The sequence below is a fragment of the Sorex fumeus genome, unplaced genomic scaffold (genome assembly GCF_029834395.1).
Source record: "Sorex fumeus unplaced genomic scaffold, SorFum_2.1 ptg000061l, whole genome shotgun sequence".
NCBI classification, from domain to species: domain Eukaryota; kingdom Metazoa; phylum Chordata; class Mammalia; order Eulipotyphla; family Soricidae; genus Sorex; species Sorex fumeus.
The window spans coordinates 3,853,704-3,876,569 of record NW_026606118.1 but is presented as its reverse complement, the minus strand read 5'-3'; the positions used below and the strand labels follow the sequence as shown (position 1 = coordinate 3,876,569).

The following is a 22,866-nucleotide window of genomic DNA, read 5'->3' as shown; positions in this document are numbered from 1 at the left end:
CCTCTCTTTCTGACTCATTTCGCTTAGCATGATACTTTCCATATTGTACCACTTGTATGTAAATTTCATGACTTCATCTTTTCTAAGAGCTACATAGTACTCCATTGTGTAGATGTACCAAAGTTTCTTTAACCAGTCATCTGTTCTTGGGCACTCAGGTTTCTTCCAGTTTCTGGCTATTGTAAAGAGTGCTGCAATGAACAAACAAGTGCAGATGTCACTTCGACTATACATTTTTGCCTCTCTGGGATATATTCCCAGGAGTGGTATTGCTGGGTCAAATGGGAGCTCAATTTCTAATTTTTTGAGAATCGTCCATACTGTTTTCCAGAGAGCCCAGCACTTGTAAGCCTTGAAAAAAGACGCTTTATGCAGATTCCACGGAGCCATTTTAGGTGTGGCTGATGACAGCCCGGCTGTTGGCCCAGTGGACTCGCTGTTCAGGGAAGTCCTGGGGCTTGTCATTCGCTTGCTTTCAGCTCCCTGACTTTTTTCCTTTCCCTGTCCTGTTTTTCTCCTCTGGCATAAGTGATTAGTAGCTGCTTCGCTTCAACTCCGCCACGCGATCACTGCTGCATTCACAGCCTTGGCGGAAGTTGGGGGGCACTGCTTAGACTGCAGTGATTCTGAACTAGTTCCGTACAGCCATAATTAGAACTTCTCACATAAAATGGTCTATATGGTTTGAATCTATTCTTTTTAGGATTTGCTGGAGCGATAGCACAGCGGTAGGGCGTTCGCCTTACACGCGGCCAACATGGCTGACCCGAGTTCGATTCCTCGGCCCCTCTCGGAGAGCCCGGCAAGCTACCGAGAGTATTCGATATGCCAGACACAGTAACAACAAAGTCTCCAATGGAGACGTTACTGGGCCCGCTCGAGCAAATCGATGATCAACGGGAGGGCCTTTACTTACTTTAACCAAATTTTTTAAACTGCAGTAGAAAATTTAATAGAAAATTAAATAAGCAACAAGCTTGTGTACTGATGATGGGCTTTTCGAGTATTATTGAAAGGCTCCTTAAGTTATAGTGGGTAGCAGTGAACTCTGATGAGCTCGGGGGAGTTCCTCCAAGCATCGGCACTTCTCCCTGGTACCCAGCTTCTCAGCATCTCTTCTCAGCATCTCTTCCCCTGACGGTTCCTGAGGACATTCCAGCCTGTTTCCTGCCTGATAGTGAGCGCCCCTGTTTGTGTGCTTTATCACAAACGTCTTGTTTGAAAACTGTAGCTACTGACAGTATAGAGCAGATGGATTGGTTTTTTTTTTTTTTTCAAATAGTAGCTAAACTGAGTTTAAGTATTTTAGCTTACATCATTTTTATACTAACATACATCAGTTCCTATTTTGTAAACAGTTGCAAAGCCAATTTGTTGTTTGTTTTGAGGAACAAAATAAATCCCGATCTTCTTCTCTGGTCTAGGACGCAGGGTTTAAGGTATTTGCCTTGCCTGTGGCCAGCCCCAGTTTGATCCCTGAGCACCTGCTTGTGGGGTCCGAACATCCCTCCTGCCCATCCCGCAAATCCTTCTCTGTCCCATCTTGATGTGTTTGTAATTTGCTTTTCTTGACATTTCGCTGTGAGTCCATGTATTAAACTTTCGCTGTATGAAAACACATCTCCAAGGATTATGCGATAAACTGTGGTGTGTGCTCAAACAAGATTTGTATGCAGTCTACAAAACTTGAGGATTAGGCTTGCTAAAATTTGACTCTGTCTACATAAAGAAATAGAATCAGGGTGCTTTTCTTTAGATTGTTAGGGTTCTTCAGATCCATACCGAGGGGTCACGTGGCATCTTTTTGTTTTGTTTTTGGGCCACACCCATCCATGCTTGGGGCTTACTCCTGGCTCTGTACTCAGGGGTCGGTCACTCCTGGCAGTGCTCAGGGGAGCATATGAGGTGCTAGGGATGGAACCTGGGTCGGCTGCGTGCAAAGCAAGCACCCTACTCACTTTCCTGTCGCTCCAGCTCCATCTTTTTGATGCTGTGAGTGATCTGTCTGTGATTAGGCCTTGGGGGACTGCTCGGGTGAGTCCCCCAAGAGTGCACGCAGGGGGCTTGATTCCCACCTGGACCTGCTGGTGGCTTTCGGCCTGCAAGTCAGGCTGTTCTCTGCAGCTCCAGGTGTGTTTCCCACACAATAAATGAGGACGAACATCTTTTCTGAGTTGAGTTGTGTGAGTTCTCTAAATATTTAGTCCATTTTGTCACAGTAGTATAAGCATCTGAGGCAACTGCACCAAGGAGAGTATGTCAGTACAAAGGCAAATACGGAAAAGATGTTTTTTGGGGGGACTGTAGAGGTTTGGACATGCCCAGTGGTATTCGGGGCTGACTCCTGGCTCTGTGCTCAGGGGTTACTTCTGGCAGGGCTCAGACGACCATATAAGGTGCCAGGGATTGAACCCGGGTCAACCGCATGCAAGGAAGGCGCCCTACCCGCTGCACTTTTACTCCAGCCCCAAGTACTGAAAGGGTTTGTATGTGGACAATAAAGGAAACAAGCAAATGAACTGAAAACACAACCACAAACCCACCACAGAACGAACACTCAGCCCTGAGGTGAGCGGGGTGGGGCCGGAGTGTGGGGCGGCCCAGCGCAGAGGGGTCTGAGCTGGGCAACCGTGGGGTTCTTGTGGGTGTGGTGTGGCCTGTGCATCGCCGAGGCTGTGAAACTGCGCCTGAAACTAGTAGCTGCAAACCAGAGACCCAGCAAAAGCAAGCAAGAAAAGAGCTTCCTTTTTAGCTCCCAGGCTGACCTAGTGCTGGAGTTTGTATGTTGTGTTTTGTTTCATAGTAACAGAGTAGTCTGCTATGAATTGATAGCTTGAGAAGTAAGAGACAGTGGAGCTTTGCAAAATTCTTTGATTTGTTGAATAGCAACAAATGGTGTCTATGTGGTAAGTTAGTAAGATCGAAAGAACTCCGGTTAAACAAAACAGCCAAGGGCTGGCCTGAATATAAATTTTTTATGAATGGGAGTCCATAAGCAGTTGTAGCTAGAAACAATACAAGCATGACGTCATTTCTTAAGTGGGTGATTCTGTGAAAGTTTTGAAGGTATTTAGGAGAAGATTAAAACCAGTTAAAAGCGTGGCTCCGGGGTATGGTGAGACCCGGGTTCAGCTTCTGGCACCTCAGAAAACAAAATCATCAGCATTAAGAGTTCTGCTGATCCAAAAAATCAGTAATAAGAGATTTACATTAAGGTGTAGCAGAAATACTTGCAGACAAAAAATCTTTTTCACTGAACTGGAAAGCAAACAAAATATGTCGTGGTACGGTCAGGAAAATAAGTCTTAAAAACTGTGTTTTATTCTAAAATTAATTTTAGTTGATTTGGCGGTAAAGTAGTTCTATTAACACACACACACACACACACACACACACACACACACACAGCTATTTGTTTGGGCGCCACACCTGGCCGTTCTCGGGGCTTACTCCTTGCTCTGTGTTTAGGGATCACTCGTGGCAAGAGTGTGGGAACCATAGGTGACCAGGGATCGAATGCAGGCTAGGAGGTCAAGTGTTTTGAAACAGATTTTCTTAAAATAGATAAGTAGATAAATGATTAGGCCCTCGCCCAGTTGTGCTCAGGTCTTGTTCTTGGTTCTGCACTCGGGTCTCTCCTGACAGCCTGAGGGACCGCACGGGGTGGCGGGGGTTGCAGCTGGGTCTGCCGTGCAGAAGGCAGGCACGCTCCCCTCTGGACTGTCGCTCCGGCCCCAAGTTACCCATTTGCTCCTCATCTGTCTGTCTTTGTTTTCTTTTCCTGAGAATGATTCTAAGGCGAGTCTCCTCCACTTCACAGATGGGAGGAGCGTGCTCATGTGCTGGGCCCCAAGTTTGCGCTCTTGGTGCCCCCCTGGGCAGGGCCTGGTTGCACGCGGGTCAGGTCTGTGCCTCTGTTTCTCCTTTCTGCAGCTGTGGACAGTCCCTTGTGGGGAGGTGATGCTGCAACTAGCAAACCCCTCCTTGAGCTCGGAAACGGGCCGTAGCAGAGGAGCAAGTGCGGGCAGCGGCAGGAGAAAGAAAGGGGCGGGAGCTGAAATCTGCACGTTGCCTTTGTATCTTAAGCCTTTCGCCTTTCAGCCTCTGGTGTGGTTTCCCCCCTGCTAGTGACAGCACGGAAAAGTGCGTATGTTGGTCTGCTGTTTCTTTCAGAGTAATCGTCTGCTTCTCTCCTCTTTCGACAGAAAAGATGAGCGCCCCGAGCCAGCCCCCGCCCCGAGACGCCGGCAGGCCGGCGGACGGCGCCGAGGAGCACACCTCCAAGCAGGAGAAGAAGATCCGGGCCGCGCTCAGGACCACTGAGCGGGATCACAAGAAGCACGTGCAGTGCTCCTTCATGCTGGACTCCGTGGCGGGGGCCCTCCCCAAAAAGCCCATCCCGGACGTGGACCTCAATAAGCCTTACCTCAGCCTGGGCTGCAGCCACGCCAAGCTGCCCGTGTCGGTGCCCATGCCCATCCCCAGGACGGCCCGCCAGACCTCCCGCACCGACTGCCCCGCCGATCGCCTGAAGTTCTTCGAGACGCTGCGGCTCCTGCTCAAGCTTACCTCAGTCTCCAAGAAGAAGGACAGGGAGCAGCGGGGCCAGGAGAACACGTCCGCCTTCTGGTTCAACCGCTCCAACGAGCTCATCTGGCTGGAACTGCAGGCCTGGCACGCGGGGCGCACCATCAACGACCAGGACCTCTTCCTCTACACGGCCCGGCAGGCCATCCCGGACATCATCAACGAGATCCTGACTTTCAAAGTCAACTACGGGGCCTTCGCCTTCGCGCGCAACGGCGCCGGGCTGAACGGGCCCCCCGGGGCCGGCGTGAAGGGTGCGGGCGGCTCCACGTACCACGAGCACCTGCAGCGCCAGCGGGTGTCGTTCGAGCAGGTGAAGCGCATCATGGAGCTGCTGGAGTACATAGAAGCACTTTACCCGTCCCTGCAGGCGCTCCAGAAGGACTACGAGAAGTACGCGGCCAAGGACTTCCAGGACAGGGTGCAGGCGCTCTGCTTGTGGCTGAACATCACCAAGGACTTGAATCAGAAGCTGCGGATCATGGGCACGGTTCTGGGCATCAAGAACTTGTCAGACATTGGCTGGCCAGTGTTTGAGATCCCGTCTCCTCGCTCCTCCAAGGGCAACGAGCCCGACGACGAGGACGACGACGAGGAGGGCGACGACCCCGACAGAGACTTGAAGGAGCTGGACAGCAGCACGGAGGAGAGCGAAGAGGACCAGTTCCCGGACCCCAGGGCGCTCTCGGACGGCGCGGCCAGGAGGCCGCCGAGGTTGGACTTCGAGGAGGAGCCTGTTGGCTGGGGCGCCCCCGACGGCGGCGTGGACGCGGGCTTTAGCCGGCACTGCCTGACTTCGATCTATCGGCCCTTTGTGGACAAAGCACTGAAGCAGATGGGCCTGCGGAAGCTCATCCTGCGCCTCCACAAGCTCATGGACGGCTCCTTGCAGCGGGCACGCATGGCCCTGCTCAGCAGCGACCGCGCCCTGGAGGTAGGTCCCCTGGGCTGCCCGGCGCCTCCGTTCCCGACGGGGTGACCGTGTCTGTGCTGTGTCTCATTCAGGGATCCGGGTGGTCTCGATGTGTTTGAAGGCATTGCCAGGAGGGGGGAGTGTCTGAGGCTCAGGGGATGAAGCGTGGGCCGTGGGACTGGAGCAGGCCTCACCTCGGACCCCGGCCCTGGTAACCGCAGAGGAAACCCTGGTCAGGAGCCAGTCAGCGTGGTGCGCAGGGCTGACCCCTGGCCCTGCCCTTAGCAGCCCTTAGCAGCCACTCCTGGTGTGGGATGCGGGGATGGTACCCGGGTCTGCCAGCTGCACCATCGTGTGGGGCCCTCTGCTCGAGTGCTCTGAAAGGGGCCCGGGGTCCCTCTGGCTCCTCGCCCGCTCACCTCCTTGACAGTGCTGTGCCTAGTTTTGATTTCTGTAGTTGAAAGAGATGTGAGTTATAAAGTGAGGACCACCAAAGGGCGTGTGCAGTGACTTCTCCCCACACGCACACGGCGTGTGAAGGTTTTAGTGAGGGGCAAGAGCACAGCCTGGGGTCCGGAGCCCCTTCTCTCACGGAGCCGGGACCGAGAAGTGCATGTTGTTGGGCGTTGTTCTTTGTGAGTGTGTTTTTGGGCGACACGTGGAGGTGCTTAGGGTTTACTCCTGGCTCTGTGCTCAGGGTTCATTTCTAACTCTAGGGGGTAAGGGGGCTAAACCGGGATTGATCCTGTGATCGCTCTCCGGCCTGGGGGAAGAGCGTGGTTTGCCTCTTTTCGGGAGTCTGTGTTTATCTGGCTAAAAACAAAAGCATTTAGATTTTTGAGATCTCTTGTGCTCATGTCTGCTGAGTTCCAATAAATTCTAGTATAATATCTATGAAGTTTGAATTTTTATTATTTCGTTTTCAGCTAATTGTACAGTTTGATGTGCTTTGAAGTCAGAGGTCTTCAGACAGATGGTAGTTCTTTTTGTTTTTGTTTTCAGACCACACCCAACGGTGATCTGAGCTTTCTCCTGGCTCTTCACTCAGGAATCACTCCTGTTCGGAGGACCATATAGGGTGCTGGAGAGTGAATCTGGGTTTGCTGCATGCAAGGCAAACCCCTATATCTCTCTGGCCCCTGGAAGACCATTCTTTATGAGGGGAAACCATCTGAGGAAGCCCTGAGTTTGCAATTATAAGATATATATATATATTTTAAAAAATCTGATAGCCAGATCCTGTCACTGTGTCACTGTCCTACCGTTGTTCATCGATTTGCTCGAGCGGGCCCAGTAATGTCTCCATCGTGAGACTTTGTTGTTACTGTGTTTGGCATATCGAATACATCACGGGGAGCTTGCCAGGCTCTGCTGTGTGGGCGAGATACTCTCGGTAGCTTGCGGGGCTCTCCGAGAGGGGGGAGGAATCGAACTCGGGTCGGCCATGTTGGCCGCTTGCAAGGCAAATGTCCTACCCGCTGTGCTATTGCTCCAGCCCTAACCACTAGAAAAGATAAGATTTGCATGTAATAGGAAGCAAAATGTTTGTGAATTTAATCAAAATTTGTAGCAGTATAGTTTGATTAGAAATCTTAAAAGTGGAGGCCAGAGAGATAGTACCGGGAGTAAGACTTTTTCAAATGCTGCTCACTTGGGTTCGATCCCCAGCATCTCATAATGTCCTCTGAGCCCTGCTAGGAGTGAATTGCTGAGCATCACTGGATGTGGCCCAGAAACAAAAACATTCTTAAAAGTGAGTTTGTACATTATTTTTTCTTAATTTATTCTATAAATTACTTTTTATTACACGATTTTCCAGAGCAAGTGAGGTTCCTTTTTGTCGATCAGTGTCTAGTTTATATGACGTCTTATAATGAAGCTGTCAAAAACAGTAGCGTAGCGCTAGAACGTGCCAAGGATTTGTCCCTTAAATCAGAGGGTGAGTGATTTGGCTGGTCGCAGATTCCCTGCTGGCAAGATACAGTTCCAACAAGGACCCCTAGTGGGCACAGACTGAAAGGTCCTGGCAGGTTCACCTCTTTTCTGTGTCCACACTCTCCCGTCCCAACGTTCCTCTTCCTCTGGAACCTCTCTATGTGCAGGAGCCTTGGAGTCATTTCACTCACCACAGGCACCTTGCCGTTCAGGGGCTCCCAGGTGCTCTGCATGGGTTTCAGAATTTGCGTATTGTGACGTTCTTCGCGGCGTTTTCTGGGTTTTACCCAGAGAACAAAGTGGTAAATGCTCATGAAGGATTTGTGCTTACTTGATACTCCTTTCTGTTTGGCTTTACCTTAGGAGACACATATTTTCAGGAGAGAATTGTAAAATTAAAAAAAATCATATTTCATTCTTTCTTTACTTTCTGGCTTTGGAGCCATACCCAGTGGTGCTCAGGAGCCACTCCTGACTCTGTGCTCAGGAGGGAAGCTCGGCGCTGCCCTGGGGACCCTGCGTGGTGCCAGAGCCAGGGGGGGCTGGCTGCATGCACGGCAAGGTTCTCTTCCTCGGATTCTCTCCCTCCAGCCCCCCAGTCATATTTGAATGTAACGCCTGTCCCTCTTGCTTTACTTTCAATTGTAGTGAAACTTGATGTTGGCTTGTGCGCAGCGCGGGGTGAGCTAAGACCGTGGCTGGGCCTGAACACCTGCTTCCCCTGGGGAAGGAGCCGCAAGAACAGGTTCCAGAGATCTTGTTGGGCGGCTCCTTGGGTCCAGAGATCACGTTGATTGGCTGTTTGGGTCCAGACGCCACGTTGATTGGCTGTTTGGGTCCAGCGATCACGTTGATTGGCTGTTTGGGTCCAGCGATCACGTTGATTGGCTGTTTGGATACGGAGCCCATGTCAGTTGGGTCCAGAGATGGTGTTGATTGGCTGTTTGGGTCCAGAGGCTAGGGCGAGTGGGCTCAGACATCACGTTGATTGGTTGTTTGGGTCCAGGGGCCACGTCGATTGGCTGCCTGGGTGCAGGGGGTGTGACCAAGAACGTGGTGGGGGGAACCTTACCGGTCGCGGGCCTCCCTGAGGGCGCTCGGGGTGCGGTGACTTCCCGCGCAGGTGAGGAGGTTTCCCGCGAAACCAGCCGCAGGCGCGCGCGCGCTCCCTGGAGACCCCCGGGAGACCCCACGAACCGGTGGGCCGGGCCGTGTGTGGATTCTGGGCGGTGCCGGGCCAGCCGGGCAGGCCAGGCCCGGCCGAGCCGAGCAGAACCGAGCTGAGCGGGGCCGGGCTGGGCCGAGCCAAACTGAGCCGCGCCGAGCCGAACCGAGCCGGACCGAACCGCCCTGGGCTGTGCCGAGCCGAACGCCGTCCGCTCCGTGGATTGGCCCTCGGCCGTGGAAGGTTCTGGCCAAGTTCTCCCGGGGCCACGGCACGTGGGGTCCCCCCCGCCCCGCGCCGGTGTCCCGCCCGGCCCCTGGGTGCGTGCCGGCTCTGACGCCCCATCACCCGTCGCTGACCCGAAGGCGGTTTTACAGGGATCGCCCTGACGTGCGCTGCCGCCGTGGAGGCTTTAGCACGCCTGGAATCTTCTCCCCGCTGTCGCTCTGCCCTCAACACGTCTGATTGGTTGCGGGGGTTATTAATAGGCTTTCAGTCCTACCAGTCTGCCTCCCATTCTTCTCGAAAATTCCTGGACCGTTTTCATTTTTGCCCGTGACTTTCCTCCACGAGAGCCTTAATTGAGTGAATTTGCTAGGTCACACAAAAATGACCCGGGCTCTGAGTGATTCCTTTGATTTCTGATTAATGTCCCCACATTCTGACTTCACCCGGTGTCTGCAGTGACTCCGGGTTTGACCCCATGCCCCCGCCCCAGGTTCACATAACATCCAGTCTTTCTCTGCTGTGTAATCCCATCAACGGCCAAGACCCAGAGACTAAAACCCAGCTCCGGGAAGCGAGCAGTCGCATTCACGGCCGTGTGACATCCTATTATCTAGTCCTTACTCTGGAGAACCTGGCAGGCTACCGAAAGCATCCTGCCCGCTCGGCAGAGTCTGGCAAACTCCCCGTGGCGTATTCAATATGCCAAAACCCAGTAACGATGATGGGTCTCATTCTCCTGACCCTGAAAGAGCCTCGAATGTGGCACTTTCTAAAATCTCAGGGCTAGGTCGAAGGAGATGTTACTGGGGCCTGCTCGAGGCAATCGATGAGCAACAGGATGACAGTGATACAGTGATTTGTAGGTCTGGGCAGCCTTCGGCTGAGCTGATGGCACCTGTGAGAATGGTGCCCGGCACAGCTTCCCATCCTCCCCTGGGGCTCCTGCACTGGAGTTGCTGGGGGCTTTGCCCTGGCTGTCCCCTCTCGCCCTAGCTGTCCCCTCTCGAGCATCCCCAGCTGCAGTGCTGAGAGCTGGATGGGGGGGGGGGGTCACTCCTCTCTCTCCACTGTTGCCGGCACCTCTGTTCTTAGGTTTGACCTTACACCTGATTCCTGGCCTCTCACTGTCCACTCAGAATAATCGTTCACGTTCTCTGTGTTGGAGCAGTAATTCCTACAGCCAATTTCTGATTGGTTTCTTATTAATTCCACTCGGACACCCTTGACTTTATTGTGCTGCCTTTTATTCATTTTTATACATTGTATTTGATTACAGATCTGTGAAGTTTTTGATAGTTGAGTAGTATTTCGAGACCGATCCCACCACCAGCGTCGGCCTCTTTTGTCCCTGTCCTCAGATTCCTCCCCGCCCCAGCCCCCGCCCCATCGCCGCCCGTCACCTTCACAGCCACCTTAGAAGATCCCAGTGGTTGCTGCTTAGCTTGCGTGTTTTCAGTGTCGTGGCGTCTGCTTTGGACGTGGTGGTCCCGCTCTCCCGTATGCCGGTGTAGTGAAGCCCTGGTGCCTGTTCACCCGTTCCTCCCCTTCTCCTCCCCCCTCGGCTTCTTTCCTTCACTGCCCTTGTCTGTACACACTGGGCTCAGGCGCGCTGGGCACTTGCACGGCCTCTCTCCGACTCCTTTCAGAAGGCTTGGCTGATTCCTTTCGTTCTCCCCAGCCCGGTAATGCGTTCTTACACGGTTTTCCTGGTTCTTGGTCTTTCCTGTGTCTGCGCGCTGTCAGCTGTCCTGATACTCTGCCTTGGTCTCCTCAGTTGAAGCGACTGTTCCTTCTCACTGCTCAGTAGCTTGCCAAGTGCCTTTTCCTCTGGGAACACCAGGTGCCACTGGTAGGATTGTTTCTTCAGTAGGTCAGTCCGGGGGCCTCCCTGGTGGCAGTGTCTCCCTGGTGGAGAAATAAAGCCTGTTCCTTTCCAGAGAGTCTGCGACTGATGGGTTCAGCAGACTGGAACTGTCATGCAAAAATGAATTCTTTAAAATTGTCTCATAGAGTCTGCCAAGTTTCATAGAACTTTAAATAAACTTGTCTTAATGCCAAAGGAAAGAAAATCATCGTTTTGCCCAGGGCTTTTAACTCCGTCCTTTGACAAGTCCTCCATTGTCAGCTCAGCATTTTTAGACTCTTCTACGTGTCTGTTCGAATGCCCCAGTCGTGGTGGTGGAGCAGGACACAGCGCAGGGTGACAGAGAGCCGGGCAGTGACCAGGAGGACAGATTGGAAGGACCTGGTGGTCACTGATGGTGCCAGAATGGATGGAAAGTGGCGGCTTTCGGGTCTGCACGGTCTGTTCGGGGTGCAGAAGGTGGGGAACACTGGGCGCTCCCGGCAGGCCCAGCAGCGTGAGGCCCGGGGAGACCCAGGGACGGATGCTCGGGTGTGGTCAGCAGGCCAGTGACCTCCTTTGTCTGTGTCCACGGAGGACAGAAGCTTTGCGCTGCCGGCTGCCGGATTCTGTGAGCTAAGACAGGCCTTTCTGCTTTCCTTCCCTCTCCCACCCCTCCCCCTCTCTTTCCCTCCGCCCTCCCTCCGTGCCTTTCCACCTGGCACACCTGGCCGTGCTCAGTTCTTACTCTGCTCAGGGATCACTCCTTACGGTGCTTGGGCGACCATGTGTTGGACCAGGGATCAAGCCCAGGCAAGGGCCCTGCTCACAGTGCTGTGTCCCTGCCCCTCTCTGACTCCCGTAATTAGGCAAACCTGTGAGTGATGCTGTAGAAATCAGGATTCTGATCATTTTATGAATGACAAAGATGCACTGCATCATCATTTGTACACTTTTTTAGTGTAGTTGTTTTTAGCCCTTGTTGTGATTTTCTGGTGCTTCTAGAACTTTGTGAGTGCACGTGGAAAGTGCTGCCCTGTTGTAAAGATGAGTTGTCCCCTAGATCCGCAGGCCAGGAGACTCTCGGCACCTTGGAGTGAGCCCACCCGCCTGACCATGACCTCGGGCCCCTCCTGCACTCCTCTCATGCCTGTTGACTTCCGTTTCAGTTCCCGGAGTTTCCGGATCCCATGTGGGGCTCCGATTACGTGCAGCTCTCCAGGACGCCGCCCCCCTCAGAGCAGACGTGCAGCGCCGTGTCTTGGGACGAGCTCCAGGCCATGGACCTGCCCTCCTTCGAGCCGGCCTTCCTGGTCCTCTGCCGCGTCCTGCTCAACGTCATCCATGAGTGTCTGAAGCTGAGGCTGGAGCAGAGGCCTGCTGGCGAGCCTTCTCTTCTGAGCATCAAGCAGGTGCGTGTCCGAGACCGTTCTGAACACGTCGCAATTACCGTGTCACTCTGCAGGCTTAGAATTGTCACCCTGCGGAGTCCAGTTCCTAATGTTTGGCTGAAGGTGAAAATGAGTGCTCTAATGTTGCTAAGCTGGGCTAATTGAAAGTGCCCTTCACACGCTGGCCTCGGCGATCAGGGTATGGCTCAGCCTTTGTGCCAGCCACTTCCTCGTTGTTAAAAGGACGGGGAGTATTTGATGATAGGACCCTGTATCGTAGGAATAGCAGACTGGACATCTGAAATATGATTCTGAGAGTTAGCTAAGTCCCACAGATTTCCTTTCTGTTCTGCTTAAGCTATGGACCAATAGGTAAATGCTTCAGAGTCCTCCGCGGGGAGAGATTTTGCTTGCCTTAGACAGTGCTTGGTTTAAACCTTGTGGCAGCTGCTTCTTTTCTTACTCTTAACCGTGGCCGGGCTTCCTTGGGGATTTGCCGTCCCTGGTATAACAGCGGTAGCTGGAGGCAGTTATTGCTGGCAGAATGAGAGCCCCGGATTATTAATAATTGCGCTCACTGTCCTAAAAGAAATGTTTCAGAAAGGAAGAGAAGAGTTGCTCTGTGCCCTGGGGACTGCGTGCCCAGCATAAAAGGATGGGGGATGGAAGGACTTAGGCGGGCTCTGAATGTGGGGTGGGGGCGGGCAAGGGGCCCCTTCTGTGGGCTCAGGTGCAGCTGCTGTGGAAGGCTGACGCCCCTCGGGGCTGCAGTTACCCCGTTCCTCCTAGGGACTGTCCGTGGGTAGGAAGCTTTTTGGTAAAATGAGTTCTTGCTTCTCTTCCCCATAGAACAAATAGCTCAGGAATAAAACAAGGTGGAGTTTACTTAGCCAGTGATCATTGTGACAATCAACATTGCTGCAGGGTAAAAGATTTTGGAAAAGAAATTTCAATATTGAGATTAATGTAGGATAACTAAAGAAAAAATAAAGTAGAAATTTTGGCTTAAATTCATTTGAAGATTTAGTTATTAGCACCCAAGTGACTTTAACAGAAATAGATGCCTCTATAATTTGAACAGAACACTTTTTAATAGATTTTAACTCTAGCTATTGCTCTCGTCACAAATAATTTAATTTTGAAACACTTTAGTAGGGAAACTTATGTCCATAAAACTGAATGTGCTTCTGTAGGAGATTGGGAAAGTCTTGAAAACGAGGCAGAAAGAATGAAAATCGCCCTGTTGTTCTGCTAGGCAGAGTATAGATAGCCACTAAAGCATTTTGGCGTGTTTCCCTCCGTTTTTCTCCCTTGAACGTACGCGTTTCCTCTACATGCAAATGAAGAGAAGTAGAGCAGCGCCAGCAGGCAGCGTCCCTCCTCCTGTCAGAGGACAGAGCGTGGCTGGCTGCAGTGGTGTCCCACCCGGGCACGTCACTCTTCATTTGCTGCCCGTGGGGATTAGATGTGGACACAAGTCTCGTCCGCATCCCTGATCATTCCCGGGGTAGAAAACATAACGGAAATGAGTGAGTCACAGAGCCTCAGCCTCGGAGAGCCCCTGCTGCTACTCTGCCCAGCACCCGGCGACCGTGTGCGGGCCTGGGGCCTGTGGCACTGGGCCCAGCACTCAGCCGTGAGAGCGGTTTTCCTCCTGCCCCCTTTCTTCCTGTCGCTGCCCTCGGAACTCACTCGTGGCTCTCTGTTCCTGCTGTCCTAGACTTCCTCTGACCTCATCACGTTAGCTCTGGCTGGTTTATTTGGAGGCTTGTCCGTGTTAGGGATGATAAAAGCCAGAGGTCACAGTGCAGTGGGAGCCAGGCGACGTGGCCACAAGGCCAGCATGCTGTCTCTCTGTGTGTTCGGGTCTTTATTGGGTTTCTGGCTGAAGGTCCTCCCCGGTGCCCGTCTCATGGTGTCAGCAAGCAGGAAAGGAGCACTCTTGCTCCTGCAGAATTCACCGTCATTGGCAGGAGAGTGACTGTTGCCAGCTCAGTCCTCGCCTCTGTGGCTCGGTCTCTCAGCGTGGGCAGCCGGTGGCCGGGTCTGGCTCTGCTTCCCGAGGGATGCCAGAGCCCAGAGGGGCCCGGGCAGTGGCAGGGGGTGGGGCCGCGGGTGGGACCGCGGCTGACCCGGGCTTTGTGTGCAGCTGGTGCGCGAGTGCAAGGAGGTGCTGAAGGGCGGCCTGCTGATGAAGCAGTACTACCAGTTCATGCTGCACGGCGTGCTGCTCGCCCGCGACGAGGCCGGCTGCAACATCGACGCCTTCCAGGAGGACCTGCACAAGATGCTCATGGTAGGCCCCGGGCAGAGTGGGCCCCGCCCCCTGTCCACGGAGAGCCAGAAGGCTGGACCTGGAGCTAGACATGCTGTCAGTCACCATCAGTGGCACCAGGGCCCTTCCGGGGAGACCCCGCCATGTCCCCCCAGGCTCCTGCTCAGGGGAAAACCTGGGCACCGCTGAGTCACACTGCGCCCGGTCAGACTGGGTAGTGATATGCCAAGGTCCCGTGAGGCCTTAGGGTGTGGGTGCCCGGGGAAGGGCACCTTGAAGCTACTCACAGCTGGCGGAGGGTGTGGCGTGTCCGCAGCTCCCCCACACTCTTCCCTGGGGACCGCCGCTGGCTGCAGCCCCTGAGTTTCTCTCCCGGGCTGTAGCCTCCTCTCAGCCTGCACTCCTCACAGAAACATCCTCGAGTGCTCGGAGGCTTCCTCCTCAGCTCTCCCCAGAGGGACGGTGCTGTCAGGTTGTGAGTCTGCACCACGGCCTCCTGGGTCCCGAGACGCGATTCTCCTCCCGCCGCTTCATGCTTTCCTGGTGGACTGGCAGGCAGCGGAGTTGCTGGTTGTGTCTCTGGGGTCGCGGCGTCCGGGCCCCCAGCAGTCCCCGTTTCCCCCCCTGCCGGGGAGAGAGGTCTCAAGGGTCTGTTGCGGGCTCGTGTTCTCAGCATCCCTCTGTCCATGTTTGCAGGTGTATTTCGACTACATGAGAAGCTGGATCCAAATGCTACAGCAATTACCTCAAGCATCACATAGCTTAAAGAACCTCTTAGAAGAAGAGTGGAATTTCACCAAAGAAATCACCCATTACATCCGGGGAGGAGAGGCGCAGGCGGGGAAGCTGTTCTGGTAGGCCCCGCGTCACCCCCGCGTCACCCCCACTCACCCCCGCACCCCGGCCAGCCTGCGTCCCCCACCGATGTGTGTCCTTGCCCTGAGTGAGCCTCGGGGGCGATGGGCGGCGTCTGGGAAGTCCCACACGCAGGGGAGAAGAGGCAGCCAGCTGGGGCAGGGGCGCCCCGACGCCGTGAGGGTGGCCTGGGTCTGCCCATGGAGGAGGCTTCCATGAAGCAGGGGTGACCCGAAGGGGGGCGTGTGGGTCCTTGACCACTGCTATCCGGGGTGCTTGTCTCTCCGCGTCCCCCAGATCTGCCCCTCCGCAGAGCACCCTTCCCGCGTGTTTGTCCTGCTTGGACAGTGGACTTGCTGTGGCTCCTTACACTGCTGTCCTTAGCCCCCCAGCCCCTCTGGCCACTCCCTGCTGAGCCTCCCACAAAGCACATCTACTGCCCTGTCTGTACTCGGCTCTGCTTGTGTGCTGCGAGTGTCATGTCTGTCTCCAGCCTGTGCGCTCCTGCCTCCCCGCACGTCCAGCCTGGGGTGCTCTCACCCTCACTTCCCGCCACACCCAGCCTGGGCTCGGCCTGCTCCGTCCTGGCTCTGCCTGGCACTCAGCACCGCTCGTACCGCCTGCCCGAGAGGCCTGGGGGGTGGTCTCGGGGCCAGTCTGCAGGGCGCAGACCTCGCTGGCTCTCGGGACCTGAGCGGCGCTCACCCTCCTCTCGGCCTGCGGGGCCACTTCTCCTCCGCTCAAGCCCCTGCCTTCCTCCTCCTCCTCCTCCTCAATGCCGCCCCGCTGGCGTGGCCTCCCTGTCCATGACCCCTGTTCGGGCTGTGAATCCTCCCTAGCCCCCTCCCTAGCTCCTCTCTCTCCGCAGCTCCCACCGTAGCTGAAATCCTGTAGCTCCCCCTCCTCGGCCTCTGGCTTTCCCCTGCGTCTTCTCTGCTGCTCGCTCCTGTTTGGTGAGTGACGCCTCCTGCCGCTCCGTCTCCTTTCCCACCCCGTGCTCAGCCCCCTCTGTCGCCTTCCGAAGACACGCTGGCCTGACCTGGCGCTTCGCAGACCCTCCGCCCTCCCCAGCGCTTGCCATCATGCCTGGGGTCAGAGTCAGGCTCCACCTCTCCGTCCTGCCTCCTCCGCTGCCTCCAGCCACTCTGCTTTCCAGGGCAGCTCCGCCGAGATACTCCCTGGTGCCTGGGCTCTTGGACCAGACTCTCCTTCCTTCCTTAAGGCCCAGGGGTCGATCCGCTGCTGTGGGATTCTTGCTGTCCGGGTCCCACTGAATACGCTTGGGTTCACCTCCCAGCCCCAGGATTCGGAGTGTGTGTTCCACAGGAAGTGTCACTTGACAGTATCTTAGGCTTACTGAGTGTGAGATGGTTGCCCGAAGGGGAGAATTCTAAGCCGGTGGCACTTAAGGAGTTCAGTGCTTTATTCTGCTTGCTTCGCCTGAGAAGCTTCTCGTCAGAGCAGTGCTCACAGGGCGTTCGTACCATTTTGACTCTGAGGAACGTTCACGAAGCTTCAGACTGGAAGGCTTATGTGCAAGCTCGGCGCACAGAGGGTGGTGATGCACGATTCCTGCCCGTCCCCTTCGTCGCCATCTTCTGTCGTGGCCGTGTGCTTGCCCCGCTGTCGGTTTCCAGACGGCCCAGCAGCCGGCCCGGTCAGCTTCTGCTCAGGACCTGGACTCGCAAGGAGCGCGCCTCCTCTGACGTGTGCGTGTCCTATCTCTTCCCCTAGCGACATCGCAGGGATGCTGCTCAAGTCCACGGGGAGCTTCCTGGAGTCGGGCCTGCGGGAGAGCTGCGCCGAGTTCTGGACCAGTGCCGATGACAGCAGCGCTGCTGATGAGATCAGGTGGGCGCTGCAGTTTCTCCTGGGGAGGCATTAAGGGTGGGTCCCAGTGGGCCCCAGACCCGTCTGCCTTGTCTTTCGTTGGAGCTGCGAGTTGGGGCTTCAGGGAAGCGTTCTCGAAAGGGGAGTTGGAGTTTTCCTAGCTTAGTAAGTAGTGTCACAGCACTGCACTGTAGCACTGTCAACTCCCGTTGTTCATCGATTCGCTCAAATCGAGTGGGCCCAGGAACGTCTCCATCGTGAGACTTGTTGTTACTGTGTTTGGCATATCAAATATGTCACGGGGAGCTTGCCAGGCTTTACTGTGCGGGCGAGATACTCTCGGTAACTTGCCGATACTCTCGGTAACTTGCTGGGCTCTCAGAGGGGCGGAGGAATTGAACCTGGGTCGGCTGGGTCGACCGCGTGTAAGGCAAACGCCCTACCCGCTGTGTTATCGCTCTAGCCCTGCTATCGCTCACATACTTGTCTTTCGTTTTATTTTTGGTTTTTGGGCCACACGTAGAGGCGCTCAGGGGTTACTCCTGGCTCTGTGCTTGGGGGACCATATGGGATCCCGGGGAAGGACCCAGAGTAGACACGCTCCAACCCGCACCTGTCTGCATAAGTCGCCCTCCTCCCAGCAGGCCTCCTTCCATCCGCTGATGCTGGCCCTGCCCCGGCTGCCTAGTCCCCGTTTCTCAGTTTTGCTCATTATGAGTGAGTCTGTGGAGGCGAGGCGTGCTCGTCCCAGTGCTGGCTGGAGGGAACCTTTGGCCTCGCTCTGGTGTGGCACAGACTCTGCCGTGGCTCTCCACGGAGAGTAGTGAGGATGGGGGAACGGATGCTCCAAAGCGGCAGGGCTGCTCACACCATCTGGAGCTGACCGAATACCCACGGGGCCTCTGAGAAGCCAGGATGCCTTTATGGCAGGCCAGGAAGAGGGGCCACGGTCTCTCCCTCCTAGGCATGCTAAGAGAGGGAGTCGCATTGGTGTCATGGAACAAAGAGCGGTGCCTGCAGGAAGCTGAGGGAGTCCGGGGTGGTCCTGGACTGGTCAGCTCCTCCTGGCTCCAGAGAGCCCAGTGCCTGGTGGGTTCACCCCAGAGAACTGACTTACAACAGTATTTGGGGGTGGGGGAGCCAGCACCTGACGTTCACCTGCTGCTCTCGATCTTCCTCTGTTTCATTTTTAAGTGTTATTTAAAGACTGGCATACAAAGTTGTTCATAACAGTTGTTCCAGGTATTTCGTGTTCTAACCCCAACCCCATCACCGCTGTAACCTCCCTCCACCATTGTCCCCAGTTTCTCACCCCTCAAGCCTGCCTGCTCGCACAAAATTATCAAAAAGTGGTGCAGTGAAAGAAAATTTGTGAAAATTGTTACAACACTATGGGTTTGCAAAGGAGAGTCCCTGAGGGTTTCCTGAGCTGTTCGTTGCTAGTTGAGCCTTCTGGGTTATTGGTTTCCTTCCCAAGCTTAGTTTCCCGTTGCTGTGCTCCTGCTGGGATTGTGGAACTTGGAGGCATGGCCGCCTGTGTGGTCACGCGCCCCAGGAGCTCCCGGATCTGTGTACTGGGAGTTGTGTCGGCTTGGTGTCTCTGCAGAGATTGAAGGAAGCAGCTCCGGGCTGTGGCTGCGGCTGGTGGGGCTTCCACAGGGCACACGAGGACACCCCAGTTTTCAGCTCGAAGACCTGGGTCCCTGGGAGTTGCAGCGGCGTGGCCCGCCTCTCCGGGAAATTAGACATAAAGTGGGAGGCTGGACCATCACGAGTGTTCTCCTCCGTAAGGTCATACACGGGGGCTCCGGAGCTTGTGTCGACCTCCATTATCAGGATGAATGCTGTAGAAAATTGAGTTTTCTGTTACCTGAAAGTTACTATCTCTGCTCTTCGTATTCACAGAAAGCAAGTTCCTTCTAGAAAACTCTGGGCAGCTGGCTTCTTTCTTTGCACATTGCTGACGATTGACTGCTCCCATCTGTGTGACCGTCGGGCTTCCCTGTGGACTTTGAAGTGGCCCCGTGCTCCCACTGCGTGTCCTGCGGGGCCCGCCTTGCCCTGTCTCTAAGCCTCCCTCTCTGCCCGCAGGAGGTCTGTCATCGAAACCAGCCGCGCGCTGAAGGAGCTCTTCCACGAAGCCCGGGAGCGAGCCTCCAAAGCGCTGGGCTTTGCCAAGATGCTGAGAAAGGTGCGTTCACGCTCCGCCTCGGGTGTTGTGTCTCAGTCAGCCTCTGTGCACGCTAACCTTCCGTTTCCTTGCACCGTGATCCAGGACCTGGAGATCGCGGCCGAGTTTGTCCTTTCAGCGCCAGTTCAGGGCCTTCTGGATTTTCTGAAGTCAAAGCAGTACGTCAAGGTGAGCACATTAGACTGGCCCCAGCCTTCTGCTTTCCTCTAAGCCAGAGGAGCCGTTTTCCACAGCTCAGGCAGCCTTACAGCTCATACGTCGAGCAGTTCCAAGGCCAGCCTGTACTTCCCTGCTGAAATAGTTTCTCCCCCTCTCTGCTTTAAGGATGCAGATAAAAATGGTCACGTTTACTCTTTGCAAGGGGCGGGGGGGTGAGGGGGTATTACGGATTGTGCCATGCTTGGTGGTGCCCTGAGCTTACTCCTGGCTCTGTACTGAGATCACTCCTGGTATGACTCGGGATCATATGGTGTGCCGGGATTGAACCTGAGTCAGCCACATGCCAGATAAGTGTTCTCCCCTCTAACTCTGCACCCCAGTCACGTTTACTCTCCGGTCTTTTTGATTTTGATTTGGCCCACACCAGCTGTACTCAGGGGTCACTCCTGGTGGGCTTGGGGACCATGTGTGATGCCGGGGATAGAACCAGGGTCAGCCGTATACAAGCAAGTGCCCTCTCGGCCATGCTGTGGCTCCTGGCCAGCCTTTACTGTCCTGTTAGAGGACCCAGACATGCCTAAGGCCCGGGTGAAGCACGCTGACTTGGGGTGACAGCTGTACTGGGGTGACTCCTGGTGACCGCGCTGCCCCTCAGTTCCCAAGACAGCCCTGATTTTTCTTGTCCTCTTTGCTTTTATTTATTAAATTTTTTTTGTCTTTGGGGCTATACCCAGCAGCGCGCAGGGGCTGCCCCCTCTGGCTTTATCCTGAGTGACGGGCGCCGGATGGGCTGCGTGTAAGCGACTCTGCGTGCTGAACCCCCTCCCCCGAGGCACTGGAGCTACTTGTTGGGTTTTGGGGGTAGGGGAAGGGGTTGGGTTTTAGGACCACACTCAGTCATGCTCAGTCAGGCCTTGCTCGTGGGTGCTCTGGGGACCACGTGGGGTCCTCAGGATTGAGCCCGGCTTGGTCACAAGCAAGGCCAGCGTCCCCCTGCTGTGCAGAGGTCCCTCTGTCCCTAGGGCCGCTTTCAAAGTCACCGTGTACCCTCGTTGTGGGCGGGTAGAAATGTTGGTGTGCGGTGTCACCTCAGCCCCGGTCTGGGAGATGCACACATGTGTGTTCCCACGACACGGGGGCCTCTCCGGTGTCCGGGCCCCCTCTTGGTGACTCCTGGTGACCGCGCTGCCCCAGGCCCAGTGGCTCTAGGGTGCCTGCTGCCGGCGTGGGTGCAGCTGGCTCTGAGCACGCTTGCTGTGGGTGAGGGGTGAGGCCAGTGTCCCTCCCAGGCCTCCCCAGGGGACGGCGCCCCAGGTTTCCGCGGGCTCAGGCCATGCCCCTCCAGGTGCAGGTCGTCGGCCTGGAGGGCCTGCACGCCTTCGTGCCGCGCGTGTGCGCGGAGAAGAGCCTCATCCTGCAGCTGCTGAACGCCGCGGCGGGCAAGGACTGCAAAAAGGACTCGGACGACCTGGACCTGGCCTACTTGCTGCTGACCAAGCACAGTGACCACGACAGCTGGGCCACCTGGGAGGCGCCGCCTGTCAAAGTCGTGCCCCAGGTGGAGACTGTGGACACGCTGAGGAGCATGCAGGTGTGTCGCGGCCCCCGGTGGCGCTTTCCCCGCGGCTCAGTTTTCCCTTCGTTTCCTGGCTTTTGGGGGTGGGGTCTTCCCAACAGGCTGATGCCTGGTTTCCAGCCTTGAGCACTCGGCCACAGGAAGCACCGGGAGTGTGGTGCGCAGTGCTGGGGCCACGGACACCGTCTTCGGTCCCATTGCGGAGCTGGGGCCTGCAGGAGCGGTGCTCCAGGCTCTGCTCCCCTTGCTGTGAGCTTGCTTTTGCCATCACCCACCTGCCATCGGAAGTCCCTAGTTGGTTCTAGAACTTTCTCTTTAAGGCTGGGAGGCGCGTCCTTGTGAGTGTGTGTGGCCCTCACGCCCGGCCTTCCTGCCTCCCGAGCGTGCGCTGGCAGCCTGGCGCTTGCCGCCCCAGGTCCCGCTGGAGTGCGCCTGGTCTCCAGCAGAGGAGCCGCCCCAGCAGACGGCCCTGCATGTAGTTCGTGCTTGTGCTTCCCCCCTCCGGCACCCGAGTCTGTGGTCCTAGTGACCGGCGATATGTGGCTCGAGTGGAGCCCTCTTAAGCAGTGCTCTGGGGCTCAGTGCCAGAGCCCAGGGTGCGGGGCTGCTCGGACCCTGTTGCTTGGGGCCAGCTGGGACTGTGCTCGGAGGCTCTTGCGGTTTCCTGGCCCTGGCCTCTCCTTGGCCTCTGCTGACCCCTGTCCTTTCTGAGAGTGGCCCTGTGGCGGTCAGCCTTGTTCCGGTGTGAGCCACGCCTTGGTCTCCTGTCCTGCGGGGGTGTTGTCGCCTCAGGCACACTCGTGCTGGGCACTTCCACTCTGCCGTCTGCTGGGGGCAACAGGAGTGGGGCCCATGCTGAGCCACGTGCCCGTGTCCCCGCCCCCGCCCCAGGTGGAGCACCTGCTGCTGGTGGTCCTGCAGTCTGCCCACCTCAACATACAGAGAAAGGCCTTCCAGCAGGCAAGCGAGGGCCTCCTGCCCCTGCGCCAGGAGCAGACGTCCAGCCAGCCGGTCATCGCCAAGGGCCTGCAGCAGCTGAAGGTAGGGCTGGCAGCCCCCCAGCCTCTCCCGTGCCCTCCCTGTCTGACGCCCACTCAGCTCACATGCCCAGTGTCCCCAGGTCTCTAGACCACCCCGCAGAAAGGGTGGACGTGGAGCAGGGACGTGGCTCGGGAGTGCAGCAGGGGAGGGACAGCTGGTTCCCGGATGAGTTTCTCTCTGGGTTAGCAAGTGCCGGTGTTTAGGGAAGTCTCCTGGGGGCCCGGGGGATGGTGCGGGGCCTACACAGGACCCCATTTCCCTGAGCCCAGCAGGGCTGATCCCAGAGAGCAGAGCTGAGCACAGTGCCAAGGAGCTGCCCCCAGGCCGTGCACCGTTAACAAGGAGCTTCATTCGCTCCATTAGCTGCAGAGGCACCAGGCTCTGTGCCTGGGACCCGCCAGCACCTCCGCTTGGGTCCACTGTGTTCTGCCATGGAGGTGGCCTGGAGATACTTGGGGACTGGAAATTCCCTGCCAGGTTTTCTTTGGCTCAGGCATCGGCTCGTGAGCCCCTCGGGGCATTCCCTGGGGACGGGCTCCAACCTGCTGGGACTGAGTGCCGGGCTCTCGGGTGCCGATGGCTCCGTGGCCTTTGCAGAACGACGCGCTGGAGCTGTGTGCGCGCATCAGTGCCGCCATCGACTGCGTGGACCACATGTTCACGGCCGAGTTTGACGCTGAGGGGGATGAGGCGGAGTCGGCCACGCTGCAGCAGTACCACCGCGAGGCCATGATCCAGGGCTACAACTTCGGGTTTGAGGTTGGTACAGGATTGGGGGCCCAGCGCCGGGTGCTGCGGCCACCTCAGCTCACTGACGCACTCCAGGGCGCCCTGCTCACTGGCACGGCCACACGCACAGGCAGGGTTCACCCGGGCA

The 22,866-nt window shown here is 56.2% G+C and overlaps 1 protein-coding gene across 2 annotated transcripts in view; it reads left to right on the top strand.

Annotated features, from left to right (window-relative positions):
* MAP3K4 (mitogen-activated protein kinase kinase kinase 4) overlaps nucleotides 1–22,866 on the top strand; it is a 68,260-nt gene that overhangs the window by 27,956 nt on the left and 17,438 nt on the right. For both annotated transcript variants that reach the window (XM_056126436.1, XM_056126435.1), the window contains exons 3-12: nucleotides 4,206–5,521; nucleotides 11,841–12,083; nucleotides 14,212–14,358; nucleotides 15,034–15,191; nucleotides 16,927–17,043; nucleotides 19,114–19,213; nucleotides 19,298–19,381; nucleotides 20,718–20,963; nucleotides 21,840–21,989; nucleotides 22,587–22,748. In XM_056126436.1, coding sequence (XP_055982411.1) covers nucleotides 4,206–5,521; nucleotides 11,841–12,083; nucleotides 14,212–14,358; nucleotides 15,034–15,191; nucleotides 16,927–17,043; nucleotides 19,114–19,213; nucleotides 19,298–19,381; nucleotides 20,718–20,963; nucleotides 21,840–21,989; nucleotides 22,587–22,748 — 2,723 coding nt within the window. The remainder of the gene's footprint in view (nucleotides 1–4,205; nucleotides 5,522–11,840; nucleotides 12,084–14,211; nucleotides 14,359–15,033; nucleotides 15,192–16,926; nucleotides 17,044–19,113; nucleotides 19,214–19,297; nucleotides 19,382–20,717; nucleotides 20,964–21,839; nucleotides 21,990–22,586; nucleotides 22,749–22,866) is intronic.